General features: G+C 42.0%; 1 protein-coding gene across 1 annotated transcript in view; it reads right to left on the bottom strand.

Annotated features, from left to right (window-relative positions):
• Positions 1-6,232: 6,232 nt before the first annotated feature.
• The window catches only part of MBOAT2 (membrane bound glycerophospholipid O-acyltransferase 2), an 80,679-nt gene continuing 65,432 nt past the window's right edge, over positions 6,233-21,479 (bottom strand). Inside the window, exons 10-13 of the mRNA XM_024737721.1 lie at positions 19,089-19,153; positions 17,667-17,799; positions 14,882-15,033; positions 6,233-12,286 (exon numbers count right to left, since the gene is read on the bottom strand). Coding sequence (XP_024593489.1) covers positions 12,061-12,286; positions 14,882-15,033; positions 17,667-17,799; positions 19,089-19,153 — 576 coding nt within the window. The 3' untranslated portion in view covers positions 6,233-12,060. The remainder of the gene's footprint in view (positions 12,287-14,881; positions 15,034-17,666; positions 17,800-19,088; positions 19,154-21,479) is intronic.

Below are 21,479 nucleotides of genomic sequence, written 5' to 3'. Positions count from 1 at the left end.
TCAGGCTCTAATCTTTTCTAGTGGGGAGTTACCCAGGGAAGTCTGGAGATGGAGGCAGGAAAGAGGGATGATACTCGCTTCTAAACTCCAGTATTTTAGGAGGTGAGCAGGGACCACTGTCTGCCTGTGACAGTGAGTAGGAGGGAGGGCACCTGCCCCACCTCCAGGCCCAGTGATGAGCGAGGGAAACCAGCTACTACTTGTGAGGTCAGCAAGGGATGTCACGTCCCGGGAGAGACGTGGGTTTTCATTAGAGCAAAAGGTGGAGGAAAGAGCTAGAGGAAATAGGAGAGATTTTACTAACAACGTGCCATATGTCCCAGGAGAGTGGCAGGTTTGGGGGAGTTGGGGAGGGGGAGTGCAAGATGGGTGTACAGAGCTGCAGGGGGATGGCAAGCTTTCTATTTCCAATAGTGATGAAAATGGAGATGACTCGGCAAACATAAACATGTTGAAATGCTGTGACTCCAGACATAAACGACACTTCGATGTACTCACTGTGGCAGCGTGAAGTTCAAATTGTTTAGCCATTCACCCAGGAAGTTGCACCATCACATATACTAAAAATATCTACTCACATGTGGTTTATGGGCCCGAATTTCTAATGGAATGAAACGTCAGGAGCACGTGATTATTGGCATAAAATTCCTTAGTTCTTCATTATTAGTCAGTCTCTCCCCGAGCAAACTGATTCAGAAAGCCAGGTGACAGTCATCTGGGCTGTTTCCTTATATTGGATCTATCTTGAATCATTCCATTATCCACTTTTCTGTTCTCGATGAAAGTTTATAAGAGTTTTAAATGATTTTATTTGTATATGGCCTAACGTGCCCCTGAAAGAAAAGTACTTCCAGGAAAATACTAAGCACCAGTATAAAGGGGGAGGAGCAGATGTGACTTATTCTCTTCCTGCTTCAAATTCATTTATAAATGAACCAGACAACTGATTTTCTGTTTTTATGGGTTGGAATAGGGTTCAATGAACATGTGGTTTATTTAACCTCCATATTAACTACATCCTTCATTTCTCTCTTTTCTTCTTGCTGTTGCCCCTCTAAGTAAACTTAATAGGTGAAATAAGGGAAACGAGGTACGAAATGTAAGTGAAAAATGAAGGTTACAAAATTATTTTGCAAATACACACGTTTATCTAGCAACAGGAAAAAAGACTAGAAATAACCCCAGAATATTAAAATCGGTTATCAGTGACAGAATGGTGGGTGTTTGTTTGACTTATTTGAATACATTTACGAGCTACGATGTGCCTAATATAAAGCGGGGGGGGATAACCAGTTCATATGGGTGTGGAGGAACCGATGAAATAATTCCTAATCTGAAGGTCTGGATAGAAAATATTTAATCTTGCCTACAAAACACCTTCCGTCTTAGTGTCAAGGTTTTTATTTTTGGCCGTACTGAAGATTTTCTAAAATTAATCAAATTCCACAAAACCTTGTTGCTTTGTGTGAAGGGCAATTTATTAGCATCAAGTAGTGTAGGTTGCTTCAGTTTATCAAATGCATAACGATGACTGATTTTCTAAATGATTCTGTTTATACCCATACCTGAGACGTACGTGGTCCTCGTGCCTTAAATGTGGCCTCAAGGACTTAAGCATCTTAGTTTGTGTCTCTACCACGCAATGTGGAGACTTTGGGAATCTATTCCTGCATCAACCACAAGTGGATGGTAATGAGGGTCCTTGGAAATGGAGGTCCTGCAGCTAAAGGAATTAGTTTATGAGTCTGGGGTAAATATCAGATAATTATGAATTTGCATATCGTTCTGCATTCATCACTCTACTTCCTTCTTTGGTTGTGCAACTCTGAACAAATATATATTATATATTAACAATTACAGCACTGTGCGGTGAGTGTAAGGTACATATGAGAATAGAGAACCTGCGACGGGAAGGTTCAGGAAGAGCTGCCTAGAGAAAAGCATCTGTGTGACGCTTAGCATTCATCTTAGTACCTGGCATATAGCACAAGCTCACTGAACATTTCTGGCTGTGACAATCAGGCTGCGTCCCAGTGATGAAGCAGGAGTTAGCTGGAGGGGAGAGGTGGGGAGGATGTGGTGTAGATGGTAATTCTGGGTAAAAGGAGCAGCAGGTAGGAGTCAAGGGAGAGAGACGGGAGGAAGTATGATTACCCAGCGTGGCTTGAGCATAAGCTGCCTCAGTCTGTTCAGACGCTGGAACAAAGTGCCAGAGACGGCGCAGCTTCTGAGCAGTGGAAACTTATCCCTCACAGTTCTGGAGGCTTGGAGTTGGAGAGCAAGGTGCCAGCATGGTCAAATTCTGGTGAGAGACCTGTTCCAGGGTGCAGACTGCAAACGTTTTGCTGTATCTTCACATGGTGGAAGGGACAAGGGAGCGCTCAGGGGTCTTTCTCATTTTCTTTTTAAATAACTTTATTTTATTTATTTATTTTTGGCTGTGTTGGGTCTTTGTTGCGGTGCGCAGGCTTCTTATGGCGGTGGCGTCTCTCGTTGTGGCTCGTGGGCTCAGTAGTTGTGGCTCGCAGGCTCAGTAGTTGTGGTGCTCGGGCTTAGTTGCTCCATGGCATGTGGGATCTTCCCGGACCAGGGCTCGAACCCGTCCACGTCCCCTGCATTGGCAAGCTGACTCTTAACCACTGCACCAGCAGGGAAGCCCTCAGGGGTCTTTTTTAAATTGAATTTTATTTTTGATTGAAGTAGAGTTGATTTACAATGTTGTGTTAGTTTCAGGTATACAGCAAAGTGATATATAGATATATATCTATATATATTCTTTTTCAGATCGTTTTGGAGTCTTTTATAAGGGCACTAAATCCCATTCATGAGGGCCTCCCCTCATGACCTATCACACCCACAAAACCCCGCCTCCAAATACCATCACCTCGGAGTTAGGATTTCAACATGAATTTTAGGGGGACAGATTCCATCTACGGCAGCATGTGTGTACTGGCAGGTGTGTAGATCAGGAGAGAGAAGCATGATGAAGGGTAAGCAGGGCTTAGATCATGGAAAGTTTTTTTCCACCATACTTAAGAGTTTGAATTCATCACAAAGGCTTTGGTTAACAGTTTCATTTTTGAAGCAGGAAAATAAAAACCCAATTTGTTGACTTTAGAGAGATGACTTGAGGCTGCATGTCACAGAATGACATGCCTGGAGGATGCAGGACCAGTTGGGAGGTCCCTGCCATGAGCTAGGTGAGAAATGGGGAGGGAAGGCCGGTGAGATGGAGTCAGTTGTCCGGGAGACGGGACACACGGCGGCTGGCGACATGTGCTGGTGGGTAAGGAAGGAAGAGTGAGAAGAGGGAGGGTAATGCACAGGCTCCTGACTTGGGTAACGAGGGAAACATTCTGGACATTTCATGGCAAGAGCACTACGAGGGGAATCTCACGTTTTGCACAGTTTGGGATGTTCTGAGTTTGCTTGTGATTTCCGGGTGCAGATATTTAGCTGGAGCTGGTGGTGGGGGCGGGGGGGAAGTTAGGAGACAGAGGTCAGTGTTGAAGGTAGGGCCAGCACAGAGGACCTATGAGAACAGACAAGTGTGTGAACTGGGGCCGGGACGAGGGGTCTCGGCTGACTTAGATCATCCAGAGGCAGGAAGGAGGAGAAGCGAGGAAGGACAGTTTCACAGACACTGAGAAAGGTAGCATCTTAAGAAGAGAGTGGGCAACATAGCCAAATGCTGCAGAGATCGAGTGACGCCAAGATGGAAAACTAAGTACCACATTCAGCAACAGGCGAAAAATGGCCCTTGCAGAGCGCAGGAGACAACCGAGGAAGCGGGTGCTGCGCTGACTGCTCTTTTCAGAAGATTTATAGTCAAGGTTCAGGACCGTAGGATGGACTTCAGTACTTGCGAATTTCTTCTTTAGCCTCTTCTTGAGGCTGATGGTTCGTGCATTCAAAAAGCGTGGAGAGAGAAACAGGAACTCAGCTTTCCGTGGGACTGGCGGCCCCCCTGCAGGGCCTCCTCTTCTCACGGGGCCCTGGGTCTCCGGGTGCCGGGCAGCCAACTTCCCCACTGACGGCTGAAGGAGCTGGCGGCTAAGCTCAGATCCTAGGCCTGTTTTTATAAGGCTGTGCTCACGCTCACCCTGCAAAAAGGGATGGCAACCGGCGAGCGGCATCCGTCTCCTGGGCACAGTGCGTCCAGCTCTGCCCTGGCTGGCGGATCCGGACCTGCCCTTCTGCTGGCGGGAGTCTCAGGCTGTGCTAACGGATACCATGGGTATCACTTGGGATGATGTGACAAAAAGAGAAGACACAAGCACAAAACAAAGCGTACCTGAAAAATTAAAATCCATCGTAATAGAAAGGGTTTTACCAGTAGAGGGAAATGCCATCTTTTAATGACATTAAGAACGTGAGCTGACATCTGATTCCAGTGACCAGATGACTGAGCCATCTTGCTATAAACACCTAGAAAACTATAGTAAACAGAGCACAAAATTATTTTTTAAATCACATAGCTAAGCTTATAAGAAAGGTGACCAAATGAAAAGCTTACCAAAAAAGGCTCACATTGATGCAGTTGTGACTTCTAAGGAGGGAGGGGGAAGGCAAAGGTTGGGGCAGGTATATGGCCTCATGTGCAACGTTCTTTCGATGAAAAAAAGACAAACTTTAAACCTAACGTGGCAAAGCAGAAAGAGCTGTTCGATCTGAGCGGTGGGCACTAGAGTCTGTTTTATTGCTCTGTACTGAACCATACGCTTGAAAGAGTTTGTAAAGTCTCATTTTTTAAACATTGGCTAAACTCAATGTTTTCCTATTATTCCTTTTTCTATTTGGAGGAAGATAAGTTATTGTTAAACAGATAGTTGGCACACAGCAGATCGAAACTTGCATAACTCCCGTTGCTTTTACTCTACTTGTGTAAACGTTATAAAATCGTTGACATATGCTTTTCTTTCTTCCTCTCATTAACTCACCTCCCACCTCTTTGCCGGCGCAGCAAAACGCTTTCTCACAAACCCAAGTGCCAACTCCTCTGTGCAGCTACCCGAGCCTCTTCCTGAGCTCCCCACCCCTCTAATTGCCCCAAGACCCTTGTACTTGCCTCTAATAAAGCACTTACCATATTATATGGTGACTATTAGCTCCTCAAAGGGAAGAGCCGTGATTTGTTCTTTAGTTACCCAGCACGTTTGGTTGGAAGTCATTTAATGACTTTTGTAAAATACGAAACACCTTACAACGTTGATCTACGTACAACAGGAGTCCTGTTATCTCCTGGCCTCCTGGCCTTCCTTACCGTGGAGCTAATCACGTTCCCTCCGCCGTCACGCCTGTCAGGACAAGCACATGGAAGTGCTGTGCTGGCAGGCGGCTCCTGGGTCCGTGTTTCTCCCGGTCGTGGCTCACTATCATGAATCTCAAAACGGGGTCATTTAAATCTGCCATCAAGTCTAAGGCCTTCCAGTGAGAAAGCACCACAACTGGACTTGCTCATACGTGTTCATCTAGCATCTTTGTACAACAGTACAAGTTAATAGAGGACGTTTTCCCCACGGCTGTTCACGACAGCATCTAGAAGAGCCTGGAAGTGCACCCCAAAGTTCCCTTAAGCCTGTAATCGTGGTACAGAAACCGAGCGGTTGTCCCACTGCTCTGCTTCTCAAAAGCAAAGACCAGATCCATATACAAGGCCAGTGAGAGTGCCAACAGCACAACTGGGAAAGCCACCTCTTTTTCTTCGTAACTGAGGACAGTCAGCATCCTCTTCACTTTATAAGTCTGTTTTTTTTTGTTGTTTTTTGGGGGTTTTTTTGCGGTGCGCGGGTCTCTCACCGTTGTGGCCTCTCCCGTTGCGGAGCACAGGCTCCGGACGCGCAGGCTCAGCGGCCATGGCTCACGGGCCCAGCCGCTCCGCGGCATGTGGGATCCTCCCGGACCGGGGCACGAACCCGCGTCCCCTGCATCGGCAGGTGGACTCCCAACCACTGCACCACCAGGGAAGCCCTATAAGTCTGTTTTAAGAGAGAATACAAGATACTATATACTAACCTAAGGTTCTTTTAATTGCCTCCCAAAATGTTTATAACATGACAATAGTTTCTTTTAAATAATTTTTAACCAGTTAAAAAGTCAATGACTCCTGAGAGTATTACTATTGAACTAAAGAATCCTTCAATGCAAAAAGACCATTGCTTCTCAAGACAGGCCTGATATTCAGTTCTAGAGATGGAATTTAAAGCCTCTGAAATCAGCAAACACACACATATATTTTTAAACTACTGTTTAATCAGTTTTAAAGACACACAAATTAGAAAAAAAACATATGTTCAGTTAAAAACATCTTTAAAACCCAGCAATAAGCCACCAGTGCAGCTCTGAGGACACACAGACTAGAAACAAGTGGTTATGAAATTATCACATCACAGTGTAACTGACATAGTGGTAATTTTAATTTACCATACAACAGGAACTACTTTATGGATCTGTCGAAAAATAACACATCTTTAAAAAAATATTTTGGAATCATAAAAACAAAAAGCACAGACACCACGTTCTATTCTCCCCCAGCGAAGGCAAATGAAGGGCTGTGAATACTGGCTGCTGGAGCTCGGGCCCCCCTTGTGTTGGGGTAACAGTGTCCAACTACCCCTACGCAGAGATCAAGATGCAAGCTTTAAAGGAAGGCAGGAAGGAAATCCCACGTTTTCACTCTGCATGGAGGAGGGTTTCTCTTGTTCCGCCGGAATTATTTTCACTCTCATTCCTACTGCTTTCCATCGTGCCCCTTGGGGCTTGGGGAGGCAGGTGCGGACGAGTGACAGAAGACGGAGCATGTGTGCTGGTTTGATTCCTCTCTCCTGCGATTAAAAAGTCAGGAGCAAACGTACTTTGTTGACGAATCCGTAGATACAGAACCAAAAATACTTAACATCGGAAAAGAAGCATATTTGAAAGGTCTGTCCAACTCTTTACACGTGTTTGCCCTTTAATAGGAAAAACAAAAGAGGAATATTGACAAATCAACCTCTCAGAGTTAACCCAAAATAGAGACTGGGCAGGATACAGTCACTTACGACTCCAGTAAAAGGCAGCCAGTCACTTTTTCCATTTCAAACATGGTATTAAGAAAATGGTTAGTCCTTTTACTGATGTTGCCCCGTAACTTCTGGTTTTTCATTAAATTTCCATTTTTTTTTATAGTAGCAAAACTTGATAAAATGTGACTGGAGAGATGGCTGTCATCACTGAGGAAGTTAGACAGGGGTTTTGCATGGATCTTTATACTCTTATCTATAGATAATACAGTCCTGGGGTTTCTTTTGTTTTGTTTTGTTGCTTTATAAAAGGTGTACTGAAAGAAGACAGTTATAATCAGCTTTAAAGGCAAGACAAATTAGTTGGCATAAAAATGTGTCTTTAGGCTCGATTTCAGAAAGTCTCCCCAATCGATGACCTCTAGAAGCTTGTCAGTTCTTTACTGGGGTTTGCATAACGTTTAAAAACCTATTAAAATAAATATTATTTGAAAACATATATAAAACTTTATTAAGCAGCCCACCAAGTAAAATGTAATTGGCTGCATCCTCTGTACAAGAGCTCAGAAAGCAGCTTAGCTGTTGATTCTAAGAGCAGTCCTACAAAATGCCAACATGGAAAATTTCATTTAAAATTGTCTTCTGTAATGAGTTACTATAAATAGATTTGACTAAGTGGTGCTGCAGGAAAACGCGGTAGAGACCCTCTGCATCCTAACAGACCCTCTGCATCCTAGTCTTTCAAATCCATATTTCAGAGTGAAATTTCTTTTTTTAAAGCAAATCTTTTCCTTCAGCATAAGGAGTGTGCACTGATACAAGCACACTTTTACAAGGAAGGGCTGTAGAAAGCAGAACTTTCAGCATCTAATTTAAGTGTCTAAACGATCAGCTACTCGTTAAATGTACCCTGGGTTACCTGTAGTTTTTATAAAGTCCTGGAGGGCAGTTAAGACTACATTTCACAGTGTTACCTAGAATTCTGCACCTCTGGTAAATATGATGGATTCAGTGTCAGCCAGGATGGACTACTGATGGCTGAATAAAACTCTACGAAATACTGGTTCATATCTAAACCTCCGGACAAATGCTTCCCTGACACAGCAACAATAGGCACCATTCTGAAACAATTATTCTCTCAAGTAATTTTTTCTTTCGACTAAAATGCAGAACTCTTCAAATCAATAAACTGATAATTTTGGACAATTTAAAATAAGGAAACAAAAAAGCACAAACGTCCAGAGTTGTTCATGCACTTACAAATGAACATTTACAAGGTATACATTTTAAATAGGAAAGATTTTTGTCCCAAGTGTCATCTAGTCCTCGAATAAAAGTACAAATTTTATAATTATTTTAATGTCAACATTTTAAAGTAATTTTTTCTGTAGTTTAAAATAAGGTATAACTAAATTAAATATTCTTTAAATATCTTTGAATGAAATAAAATTTGAGAAGTTATATGGTGGTAAACCCTGTCCAGGAAAATTGATAATTCATATAACATAGTTTTTAGCATATATATTCCTCAGTTGTACACAGCACACACAGAAACCAAAAAAGCAGAGAAATCAAAAAGAGAAAATCTTTTCCTTCAGTGGAGACCATTTCGTTATGAAAGATTCATTTCAAGGGCTGTATTCAGTAGAACTGGTATGCTGCATGCCTTCTGATTGCCTCAAAAAACGTGAAAAGTCAGGGCTTCTAGCTCAAGTAGTAAAAATAAGTGACCATGAAGATAATCTTGATGGTGAATCTGCCCCGGTTCGTGACTCTTACAGATCTTGCTAATGGTTTCCATTCATTACAAACACAACTGGTCACAAACTCTTGGAACTAACCCTTTGGGCTTATTAAGGAACTTTCGGCTGCAGGACAGGTCACTCGTCCAAGTCACAAGGCTCACTAATGACTGAGCCAGATGAATACCCAGGTCTCCTCCCAGGACAATTAGTGCTTCAGTGTGGGTTACCTCTACTTTTAAAAAACCGTTCTTTTTACTGAAAAATTTTTCTCAAAACTGGTATCTGTGGAAATCCTGTATGTGAACGTCACACGTGGTGGGAATCAGTAACAAAAATACTTTTTAAGCAAAAGTATGGTGGAGGCATAAGTGGTGGCTGGACATTTTGGAAGCCAAATAAACCTCCTCTATTATGCTGGGTATTTTAGAAGCTAAGTAAATTTCTTCAATTACCCTGAGTTCCAATTATAAATGCTTATTTTAGAAACCAAGAATAAGCGGGTTGTAAAATGGTGACAGCTGAGATACATCAAAATAAATTAACTGCTATTGTTTCAAAAAAATAAAATTGTGGGAAAAATAAGTATTTTGTCCATTTTTTTTTCCCTGAGTAGTATAATAATAACCAAAAATATTGACATAAATATGATGCTGACTGATCATCTCTGGAGTGGTTTCATGGCAACTGAAGAGTGGAGAAACAATATAAATACGCACTGAATCCTATTCTGTTGATTAAAAAAGAAGCAAAGCACATATTACAATGAATCCCTTTAAGTTTAACATAGTAGAGATATACCAGTCTTCAATTCTTCTATTATAATTAGAAGTATTAATCCTTACAACACTCCAAGTAGATGTATTCAGTTTATAGAGCACAAAAAGTCTCTTCTTGAGGAGGAAGGTCAAGCTGAGAATGAGAATTATTTCTTTAGTTTTTCTCCTAGATTGTATACCTGTGATTATAATTTCTCCAAAATTAAATAAAAGCTATTCACAACCCACTTCATACAAAAAACAAAAAACAAAAAACCTAGATAATCCGGGGGATGGAAATCAGTCAAATTGTATATATAAGGTATTATCTTCAAAGTAATTGGAAAATTCATCAATCATCTTGCTTTCTAGATGGCGGTGCTACGATTACCTTCATTGAGCAAAAAACAGATAACAGTGATATTAGGTTTATAGGCTGAGAAATAAAAAATAGTCAGGTAATAGAACTAAATCATGATTATTTGTTAATGGCTAGGTAGGCCGAACAAAAAGAAAGTTTTTAACGCACTTTCTTATTTTCGCTTATGACATGCCTAGACTTGTCTTTTAACCTCTAAATTTGTCTACTTTTTCTTAATAGTGATCAGATTCTCTGCAGCATTAATTAAATGGAGGAGACATTGTGGGGGTCAGATACTTTCCATGATTATGCTTTTCTAGTCTCTCACATTCCACAGTTTGCTTAAATTCAATGCATGGGAAAACAGAAAATTTATTTAGCAAACCATCTTTTCCCAGGAGGTAACAGGGCATGGCTAACATCATCAGGTAGAGAAAAAAAAAAATTACCTTTAGAAAAATAAAAACATTTCACATAAACAAAGAGGAGGCCATTTCTAAAGTTCTGGGAAGGTACACTGATATTTTTGCTAATTAGACCTCAAAAGTTCCAAGTACATTTGCTTTTCCTTTCCTCTTTAATTGAAATACTACACAGCTTAAGCCAGAGAGTTGTTCTGTCCTTAACTTCATTTGCAAATTTATTAATGACAAAAAAAAAAAAAAGAGAGACTCATCATAGATAGACAATTTGCATTTCACTTAAAAGTTTAAGGCAAAAAAGAAAATAAATTCCACAAAAGATGGGTCACAGGAAAGTGAACTCAGAAGGCCCTGCCCATCCTTCTCCCTTTCCGCCGTGATTCATCATCTCCGGCCGTGGCCCTGATGCCAGCCTGGCATCACACCCCACTCCTCTGCTTTCAGCTACTGCGGCATCACCAGACTGTGGGGTTAAAGGAGACACCCAGCAATTCAGGTGAAATTAATTATGGTGAAACCGGCCCATAAGATAAAAGCACATTTTTCTACTTAAATAATCTGAAACTCATTAACAAGAGTTAGTGGCAAAACTTTTATGTGAGAAGTTAAGAGTTTGGAAACTAATTTATATTATCCTCTACAGAGGTGGTTCAGACCCAACGACTTTAAGTGATTAGCTAGAGAGTAATTTCACTCAGTGATTTTTCTCTTTCAAAACCTTCAAGCAATCTCCCACTATTATTTTCACAATCCTTTTATCATTCTATATAATTTATGCTTGATACATTTCTTTTAAAAGTCAACGTAATAAAAAGTTATTAAACTTTTATGTCTTACAGAATCACAAAGAACTCAGATAAATAGGGATGAAGAGCACACTTCTGCAGAGCATCGGTCACCTGCCCTGCACACCTGTGTGCGCTGGTCACAGCTGCCACTGGCTCAGGCTCCGGCCCCCGCAGTGCTTTCTTCATTCACGTCTTCCTTCTTTCCTTTGTCATCTTCTCTCTCTCCCTTGTTTTTTTTTGGTTTTTTTTGTTTGTTTGTTTTTTAAGAAAAATAGCTTAAAATATCACATTACCAACCTTTAATTATGTTTAAGAAATCCTTCCTTGAAGGGCTCTCTGCCTGACACAGGGTAATTAAACTCTCCAGGAAATCGGCATCCTTCACTTTACAGTTTCACAACATACTGTAGTCATTTGAGATACTTTAAGAAAACCCTTCAAATACTGAGATGTTTATTGCATTTTAAAGTATCCAGCCTTAAATATCCTGTTCAAATTCCTCCGGAATTCCTGTGCAGCATACAACATCTAATATTGAAATAGTGCTCTCAAAATACTACACTTGAAAATACCATTTAGGAAACAATATTTTAGGAAATAGACAGTTTAAGGCAAGACATTCATTTGGAAAAGTTAATTTTTCTCAATCATCTAGATTGACACAATTATTTTTCCATCTCTTCAGTGCCTTGGGATACACAACATACATTCAGCAGCAGGGCACACTTATGACCCTATGGACATATGCTGAGGTCCTGAGTGCCCATTGAAATAATGGAAACATTTTTGATAAGGCATGGCCCACAGGGACATGGCATGGGAGGGGTCTTTCACTCCATTTTCAAGCTGGTATACAGGGCATTCCCTACCTAAAACTGTCCGATTTCCCCCCACGTGATCTCTTTCCCAACAGACACAAACCCCTTGAAAGGTGCTAAGATTGGTTTCTGTTAACAGACAAAAAATAACCATCAGAGTGCTTTCCCCATCATTGCTTTAATGATGAATGTCTAGAGGCTAGTTCTTGATTCTGATTGCAAACATTGTTTGTTGTGGAAAAACTATTCTGTCCCAAAGAATTTCCTCTTTCATCAAACTTTTTGGATCGTGACAGCTGGACGTTTTCATGTGTACTCTTTCCTCTTTGAGTTTTTTTCACCGGTAACAGCAATAATGCTAAGATGCCAGCAGAGTGAAGGCTGCAGTACCAGGAGCTAAAGAAAAGGAAAACTTTACTTTATTAAATTCTGATAATTAACAAGGCTTAATTTGACATCTGTCAAAATGTCACAAGCCCCACCTAGGATGTGTATATTTACTACACCATTCTTTTTTTTTTTTAATTTATTTATTTTTGGCTGCACTGGGTCTTCGTTGCTGCGCGTGGGCTTTCTCCAGTTGTGTCGACGGGCTTCTCGTTGCGGGGGCTTCTCTTGTTGTGGAGCACGGGCTCTAGGCGTGCGGGCTTCAGCAGCTGTGGCGTTGTGGGCTTAGTAGTTGTGGCTTGCGGGCTCTAGAGAGCAGGCTCAGTAGTTGTGGTGCACGGGCTTAGGTGCTCCGTGGCATGTGAGATCTACCCGGACCAGGGCTCGAACCCGTGTACCCTGCATTGGCAGGTGGATTCCCCACCACTGCGCCACCAGGGAAGCCCTACACTATTCTTTTACCCATCTCCTTAGATGAAACTCTAACCATGTAGGCCAGTGGGTATTTATAAAGCACTCATACTAGATATCATATTGCATTCCTTTGTAAAGGTCATAAGGCCAGGACTAAGTAGAACAAAAACAAAAATGTACTTATTAATAGCTGCAGAGATCTGAAAAAAACCTCTCAAATCCATAGAATCAAATATTGAGCAAAGTCTGGAGGTAGTAAAGGGACAGTAATAGCCTTGCCTGCTATTTACTGTCCCTAATTATGTTACAAATATTCCAATGATGTGAGTAATAGATAAGCAATATTGCTTCTTGATGGTTACAAAATAAAGGTCGCAAAATAAAGGGCACATTATTAAAGATATTATTAGAAGTATCATGCCTCAAATTAAATATAAACCAAATGTGACCTCCTGGTTCTATAGCTGTAAGTGCCCGTGCCTGTGAACAAAGTACGTGAGACAGAAAATCCAACCAATAGCTCAGTCACATTTAGACATATGTAATAATTCTGTTCAAAAGGACACTTTAGTAGGAGTTACTTATGTCTTCCTGTATGATTATTATGACTCTGTGCTGTCATTCTAAATGCTAGGGTAATGGAAAATAGTTTTTGATCTCAAAGATACCACTATCTACTATGGGGGGAATGGAATTTGGTGGGGGAGGGAGAGAAGATAGACAGATAAACAAAATACGGAATTCAAAACAATAATTTCTGGGGCTTCCCTGGTAGTGCAGTGGTTGGGAGTCTGCCTGCTGATGCAGGGGACACGGGTTCGTGCCCCTGTCCGGGAGGATCCCACATGCCGCGGAGCGGCTGGGCCCGTGAGCCATGGCTGCTGAGCCTGCGCGTCCGGAGCCTGTGCTCCGCAACGGGAGAGGCCACAACAGTGAGAGGCCCGCGTACCGCCAAAAAAAAACCAACAAAAACAATCATTTCTATCATGTAGAGATGAAAAAGTACCAATGAAATATAAAAGAGTGAAAAGGGAACCAATAAATGAAATGCAAGTAATTTATTATCTTTTGACTGAAGAAATGAAGAGAATTAATAATTCGTTATAAAGAACAAGCTATGCTGTTTTTTAACTGCTTCATCATATTCATTATTGTTCATCTTTTTTAAGTTTTCCTTTCCTTTGGGAGTTAGCAGTCTTATAGCTGATCTCATGTTCCACGGACTTTACCAACCATTACTGGTGACTGTCAGAGGATATATTTTACTTCCGTCCCTAAAATATCCCCAGTGACTCTTAAGCCTCCGCTTCAACAAATAAACTCTTAAACCTTGGCTCTCGAGCAGGGGTGAGCAAACTACGGCTTGTGGGCCAAAGCTAGTCTGAAGTCTCTCTCTTTTTTTAATTGAGATATAACTGACATATAACATTATTAGTTTCAGATGTACAACATAATGATTCGATATATGTATATATCGTGAAATGACCACCACAATCATCTAGTTCACATCCAAGCGTAGGAAGAAGAGCTCTACTGCCCAGTGTAACCTTTGAGATCTGAAGCAAGGGTTACCCAGCTGATACTCCTCGCTGTAAATCACACTCTCATCTGAGGTCTGAGTGGTGTTAATCATTCCATAAATAAACTTGTGACTGCTTGGTTTAAGATTTTAAAGTAACTGACAATGCAGTTAACTGCAGAAAACAAGCTAGGGTACTATTTTTCTATTCTACCCAAGAGCAAGAAGCTTTCTTTTAAAAATAAATTAAAATGAAAAATAAATAAAATAAAATAAAATGATACAAAGGAACTTATTCACAAAACAGAAATAGACTCACATACACAGAAAACAACCCTATAGTTACCTAAGGAGAAAGGGTGGGAGAGGGATAAATTAGGAGCTTGGGATTAAAATATATACACTACTATGTATAAAATAGGTAAACAACAAAGACCTACTGTATAGCACAGGGAACTGTACTCAGTATCTTGTAATAACCTACAATGGAAAAGAATCTAAAAAAGAATATATACACACACACACACACACACACATACATACATACATATGTAAATAACTGAATCACTTTGCTACACACCTGAAACTAACACAACATTGTAAATCAACTATATTTCAATTAAAATTTTTTTTAAAATTTCCGATGGCATATTTTTAAGAGTAACACTTACCTGTAAAACATGAATGATGGTTTTATAGAAAGAAGAACGAATGGCACAACTGTGTAACTTATTGCTATCTGAGTTGCTATCCATGTTATGACATCATACAATAATTTAAGTTGGGGAGGTTCGATGAAATGATGCCTAAAGTTATTTCTCACCTGAAATAAACAAAAATATTTACCTTTAACATTGCTTATAAAATTACACTGACTATATCAACTGTTTTAAGGATGTGGAATAAGCGAAACTCCCGTACGTTGCTGGTGGGCATCTAAAATGATACTGTTACTATGGGAAAAGCTGGATCTGGTTCAGAAAAAACTAATACACGTATGTATAAAAAATATGGAGAGTGCATGGGGAAGCACGTGAGCAAAATGTGTGAATCTGGGTAAAGGGCGTGCGTATAGGAGTTCTTGGCAATTTTTCTGTAGATTTGAAGTGGTATTAAAATTAAAAGTTCCCCCCCGAGAGTTAAAAATTACACTTCCTAGAGCTCCTTAAATCATATTTTGTAAACTATAGTACAGGCACACCTCATTTTATCGTGTTTCACTTCATCATGCTTCGCAGATACGGCGGATTTTACAAACTGAAGGTGTGTGGCAGCCCTGTGTCGAGCGAGTCTACTGGAGCCATTCTTCCAACAGCATTTGCTCACTTCTTGACTCTGTGTCACATTTTGGTAATTCTTGTAATACTTCAAAGATTTTCATTATTATTATATTTGTAATGGTGTTGTGTGATCAACGACCTCTGATGTTATTACTATGACTTGCTGAAGGCTTAGGTGATGGTTAGCATTTTTTAGCAATAACGTATTTTTTAATTAAGGTACGTACACTTAGACATAATGTTATTGCACCCTTAGACTACACAATAGTGTAAACATAACTTTTATGTGAACTGGGAAACCAGAAAAATTCGTGTGACTCCCTTTACTGCAATATTCACTTTATTGCCGTGGTCTGGAACCGAATCTGCAATGTCTGCCTATACGTAAATAAGGTTCACCCCGTGATCAGTTTTTCTACTACAATGAAAGGAGACATCCTTCCTCTTCGTTAACCTCTGCATTTGTGAAAGACAGCTATTATACACTGAGCTTAGGTCAAAGAGCGCTTATTAAAATGAATGGCAATTACACACATCATTCATTAGGGGAAATTGGGAAGGGCTTCTCAGGAAAAAAGTGCTTTCTAATAACCACTATTTTAATACTTTTTGGCTTCTAAAACAGTCAAAACATTTCAATTTTGAAATGTGCAAACTTAACCAAACACTATTTTTTTTCTCTTGTGTCCCCGCTTTTTTCGCCTAATATGGTTATAGGTGAAGCATGGCCCTGCTGAGATGCCACGCGAGTTCTTCAGAGGGGATGCAGTCTGAGGTTAGTGGCTCTTCCACACACAGACCAGCACTCTTACTGGCAGGATGCTACCCAGGTTTCCTGCCTTGCTGAAGGCGGCAAAAGCTACCTGCACTCTCTCCCCTTCTGTCCACCGGGGCAAATCCATTTCCCAAGGCATGGCTCTCAGCATCCCATCTCCACCCTCACCCACCTTCCCTGACTCCCTGATGTGGGACAGAATGAGGATTAGGCTCTTCCCCAGTTTGCCGTTCAAGTTCTTCTATTATTGGCCTCTTCCTCTCCCTCCAGCCCCACCCCGCCCCTGCCCTCTTCCTTTCCAGAATCATCCACCCTTTAGACATACATGAAGGCTCTGCTTCAACCAGATTTGCTCGTCATTCCCAAATACACCACACACTTCCTAACTTGGTTTTGCTAATGTCATTTCTACACCTAGAAAGGCATTTTCTTCCCCCATTACGCTTCAGTCTCTACTGAAATAACTCATCATTCAAAGCCCAAATCCAAGCACACTTTCCTACTGGGGCCACCTCTAGTCAACCCAACCAAAAAGGATTTCCTTCCCTCTAAACACCTATGGTACTTACTATCCATAAAAGCGATGGAATCTATCATATATGCCTTGTGGTATATGTACCCACACACACACCCCCACATACAGACAGATACCTACACACATACATACATACACCTTATGCCCCTAGACTACAAACCACAGAAGAATAGCCTTTAGTTAATACTTCTTGACATTTACCTCATATATCTCCAAGGTACCTTAAAACTGAATACAATAAGCATCTGCTAGTTTGTTAAATGAAGCCACCTCACGTGTAAGTGACGTAAGAAGCTTGTTCAAACACTGTTTGTCACGTCACTTTCCTCCGATTGACTTCCAAGGACTTACACTAAACTGCCCCCCTCTTTCCCATGTCACCAACCTAATTCCTCAACTGTTTCCCAGATAATACACTAGGTCTCAAATACCCTACAGACCTGCGGCCTGCTTCGCACTGGTGTCCGCCACGGGGAATGGCCCGTCCACGTTATCTAGGCCTGGCCACGGTCCCCTCTTCATCTAAAAGAGGACTCAAAGGCTGTAGTTTTCAGGAAACATCTCTAAAATAAACCTACTCGTCTGGTCATCTCCATTTCACCCAGTTTTCAGCAATCCTTCCGAAGATTCTGTGACAACGAGGAACATGGTGTGGAGGCCTCTGTGGGCCAGGCCTTCCTCTCAGATGAGCCGAGCGCGCAGCCCGCGAGGCACACTCAACACGCATGCCAGGCGCACCTCCCAGCCAGCTTGCAGCACTGACCCGGCCAAAGGAGCAAGGCTGCCCGGTAGGTAAGAGGCTCACTGGGCCTTTGACACCAGGTCACGTGACCAGCACTGCAGGATGAGAAGGAACTCATACTCACAGCTCGCGCTGCCAGCGTCATCACCACTCCCGTGAGAAAAGTCAGGTAATAGCCCGGGTACACCCCATGCCAAATGGCAGAGAGGATGAACGTCTGGATGGTTGGACTCGAGGAGGTGCGCTCATAACACACCCTGGAAACCATGGAAAACATGAGTGATTAGAACTTATCAAGTCCACAACGATCACTCTTGTTCCTGGTCAGGAGCTAGGAGAATGGAGGCTATGGCTATTAGGGATCAGATTAATGAAAAGAAATTTCATTTCCATCTTTTCACCGGTACACGTAATGGCCAAAATGATCATTTCTAGTGTTTGGGAGTCCATACTATGCACAGAAGAACTTTAACAAATATAAAAGTTATTTTTATTTTACATTATTTTATTATTTTCTTTAGTAACATTTAGAACTTTCAACTGATCTAACAATAGTCTTCTGGGAAGTAGGCTGTGCTCAGTGTAAAGTTTTCCTGTCACAGGTAGAGAACTCAGATGAAAATAAGATTTTCCTAAGGTATCAAATTTAAAATATAACAACAAAAAATAACACAACAGGTTAGCTCGGAAAATCTGCACCCACTGGGGAGACTGCAAGGCACCATGAAGCAATGATAATGTGTTTTGCATATTTCAAGAAGTAAAGGGATTGAACTTGTCATGAGTAAAGGACATGACAAAAGAAGGCTTCTTTACACAGAACGGTGCTTAGAGCCCTCCCATCACAGGAGCAGTCTTTTATGAAATAAACTCAAGATCGGGCAGTGTGTCCCATCAAGAACAAGGAGGAAGGACCACTGGGAGCTTCTGCGCGGTGTCCTAACTCCGTCTTTTGTAATCGGTCCTCTGCCTTCCCCATGTGCACGTGACAAGCCCTCATAATTCTCAGCACAGGCGCCTCTTTGCCCCTCATTCTCGCATCCCTCACTCTCTCATCATCCTCACGACAGGGGGCAGCACATGGAGATGACTGCCGAGTTTGTACCAAGATGGTGACCTGCCACTGCAGAGGCTGGGTCTCTGCGTCCCGTGCCCAACATATAAAGGTCTGTTGTCCTGAAATATTTTAAAACTGGAAGCGTTGTGTAAAATCTAGGGCATACGTACGGTGGCTGTGTAGGCATTTTTGTTTGGCCAAATCTCCCATGAATGAGGGACATACTGGTGATCTCAAACCTTGGTGGGCACCTTTCAAGGCAGGCTACGAGGTCAGTGGTGGCTACATTCACGACTCACGTCTAAATAGTTCTCTGACCTGGTTAACCCTGCTTAACTCTGTTTCCTGGTTAACACAAGGTCACAGCGTTAATTTAATTTAGTTAAGAATGTGAACCCAGTGAAGCTCAGCCTCAAGAACTAGAGGTCAAAAAAAAAAAAAGAACTAGAGGCCAACGCTCAGCTGATGACGGTTCTTGAGGGAGCTTACCTTTTGAGCCAAAGAGCTGTCTGAATATTCCAATTATCAAGAAACATCTTGAAACTTGTTGACATCTGAAAAACAAAGGAACTTTCTTCTTTGGCCGACAAAATAATGAAGCTTTAAAGGTAAGTAACATCTTACTGTGCTAAGAGTACATTACTTGACAATGATGGTAGTGTACAATCTCTTTCCTTAACACCGTTTTTTCTAATAGAGTAACATCATTCTATAAAAGGAGTTACTGGAGGGAACATCTGTGAGGTAAATGGGTTCTCACCATTTTCTCCTGTGTGTTAACACTTACAGGGGTTGTCATGGAATTATCCCAAAGACACTCCTGATGGAGCAGGTGAATGACCTTTCAGTGGCCGTTCACTGGGGGCCGGACTGGACGCCCCATCAGGTGCAGCCTCACTTCCTCCAGTGCCTCCCTCCCCAGCTACTAGGAGTCTTGGCCTCCCAGGACCTGCTTCCCCTGGAGGAGTGGTCTGCACATCTTCCTACCTTTCCAGTGCCTCACTCAAGCTTCCCCCACTAATGCCACCCTCCGATCTCAGAGGGAAGCTCTGGTCTCCTGGCCACTACTCCTTCCCTGTGTAACCATCCCTCCTTGGCTCTGCACTTCTCACCACTTTAGATTCTCTGGTCCGTTATTTACTGCTCTCATCAAAATCTGAGGATGAAAACTTCTTAAGAGGCAAAAAATCTTACTCTTTTATGAATAAGGCACATATATACATATAGGATATAAAGAGATATACAATGTATCTGTGATATTAAAATTTCATGGGGCCTGATTAGGAAAAAAAAAAAAAGTCTCAAAAGCTCCTTAGTTGTCAATAATGAACAAAACGTTAAAACACGGCCATATATTCATCACCCAATTTCCACAATTATCCATTTTCGCCTGTCCTTCCCCATCTTATTACTGACACCATTAAGAGTACTTCAAAGCAAATACCAGACATCTTATTTTACCTGTAAATAGTTCAGAATTTATGTCCAATAAATAGGGACCTTTAAAAAAAAACTATGATCAGGGACTTCCCTGGGGGTCCAGTGGTTGAGACTCCACGCTCCCACCACGCAGGGGGCTCAGGATCAATCCCTGGTCAGGGAACTGGATCCCATGTGCCGCAACTAAGAGTTCGCATGCCTCAACTAAGGAGCCCACGGGCCGCGACTAACACTGGCCCAGCCAAATAAATAAATATTTTTTTTAAAAAAAATAAGAATAATTTTTAAAAATAATGTTACAAAAAAAATTAAAAAATAAATTAAAAAAAAAAAACTATGACCAGATCTAACCAAATTAACAATAATTCTTTAATATCATCCAATATCCGTTTTGTATTCAAATACCCCTGACGGTTTAAAAACATGGTTTTCCAGTTGGTGGGGTCAGTCAGGATCCAAACATATGGCACGTCTGGCTGATGTCTCTTTTAATGTGTAACAGCCCTTCTCTGCCCCCCACTTTTCCCATGCCATGCATTTGTGCGGAAAATTGGGTCACTGGTCCTGTGGCACTCCCCGCTTCTGGCCCTGGTGTCTAACTTACTTCTCTATCTTCTGGGTCCCTTCTAACAGCAGAAGGCTCTAGAGCCCTGATCAGGCCTGTACTTCCTGTGGTCCCACAACTGCAGGTGCCAAGGTCCAGCAGTGGGTCCAGCTGCTCCGCTCACTATTCGTTCCCGGTCAGCCTCTCACCCAAAGTTCTGGTAACTTCTCCCATCGGGAACAACCCCTTACACAGGCTTGCAGAGCAATGCCTGCTCTTGGTTTTCCTCTCTTCTCTCCAGCTACCTCCTCCCGCATGCCTTCCTTTGCCTGGCCTGTAAGATGGGGGCTCCTTTGGGGGCTCTCGTCTCATCCCACCCCCTCAGTGTCCCTCATGACTACTCTCGTGGTTCCTCCCAAAACCTGAAGTGTGATAGTTCCCAAATTACAATCTCAGCCCATGCCTCAGCATTCACTGGCCTGCTGGACCACTCGGGTAAGTCTGACATTTGAACAGACCACCTTTCCCTTCAAAACTGAGCCTTCTCCTTGCTCCTTACCCCAGTGAAAGGTACCACGGTGAACACAGCGGTCTAAACCAGACCTCTGGGCATGATTCATAACTCGTTCTCTCTTGCTGATTCCAGCGTATCACCAAGTTCTGCTGAGTCTCTTAAACAGTGTCCAGTGTGTTTATGTCTTTCCAGCCCCACTGCCACTACCCTGGTTGAGGTCACCATCATGCTGGACCTACACAGCACCCTCCTAAAAGGTCACTGTCTCAGGAGGGTGACGCCTTCTGCCTGACATAGCCCCATCCTCCTAACACACACACACACACACACACACACACACACACACCCACACACACACACACCCCTCTGCTCTCAGATCGCC

The sequence above is a fragment of the Neophocaena asiaeorientalis genome, unplaced genomic scaffold (genome assembly GCF_003031525.2).
Source record: "Neophocaena asiaeorientalis asiaeorientalis breed wild unplaced genomic scaffold, Neophocaena_asiaeorientalis_V1.1 scaffold396, whole genome shotgun sequence".
Lineage (NCBI taxonomy): Eukaryota > Metazoa > Chordata > Mammalia > Artiodactyla > Phocoenidae > Neophocaena > Neophocaena asiaeorientalis.
The sequence above is the reverse complement of the archived record's forward strand: the minus strand, read 5'-3'. Positions and strand labels throughout refer to the sequence as shown.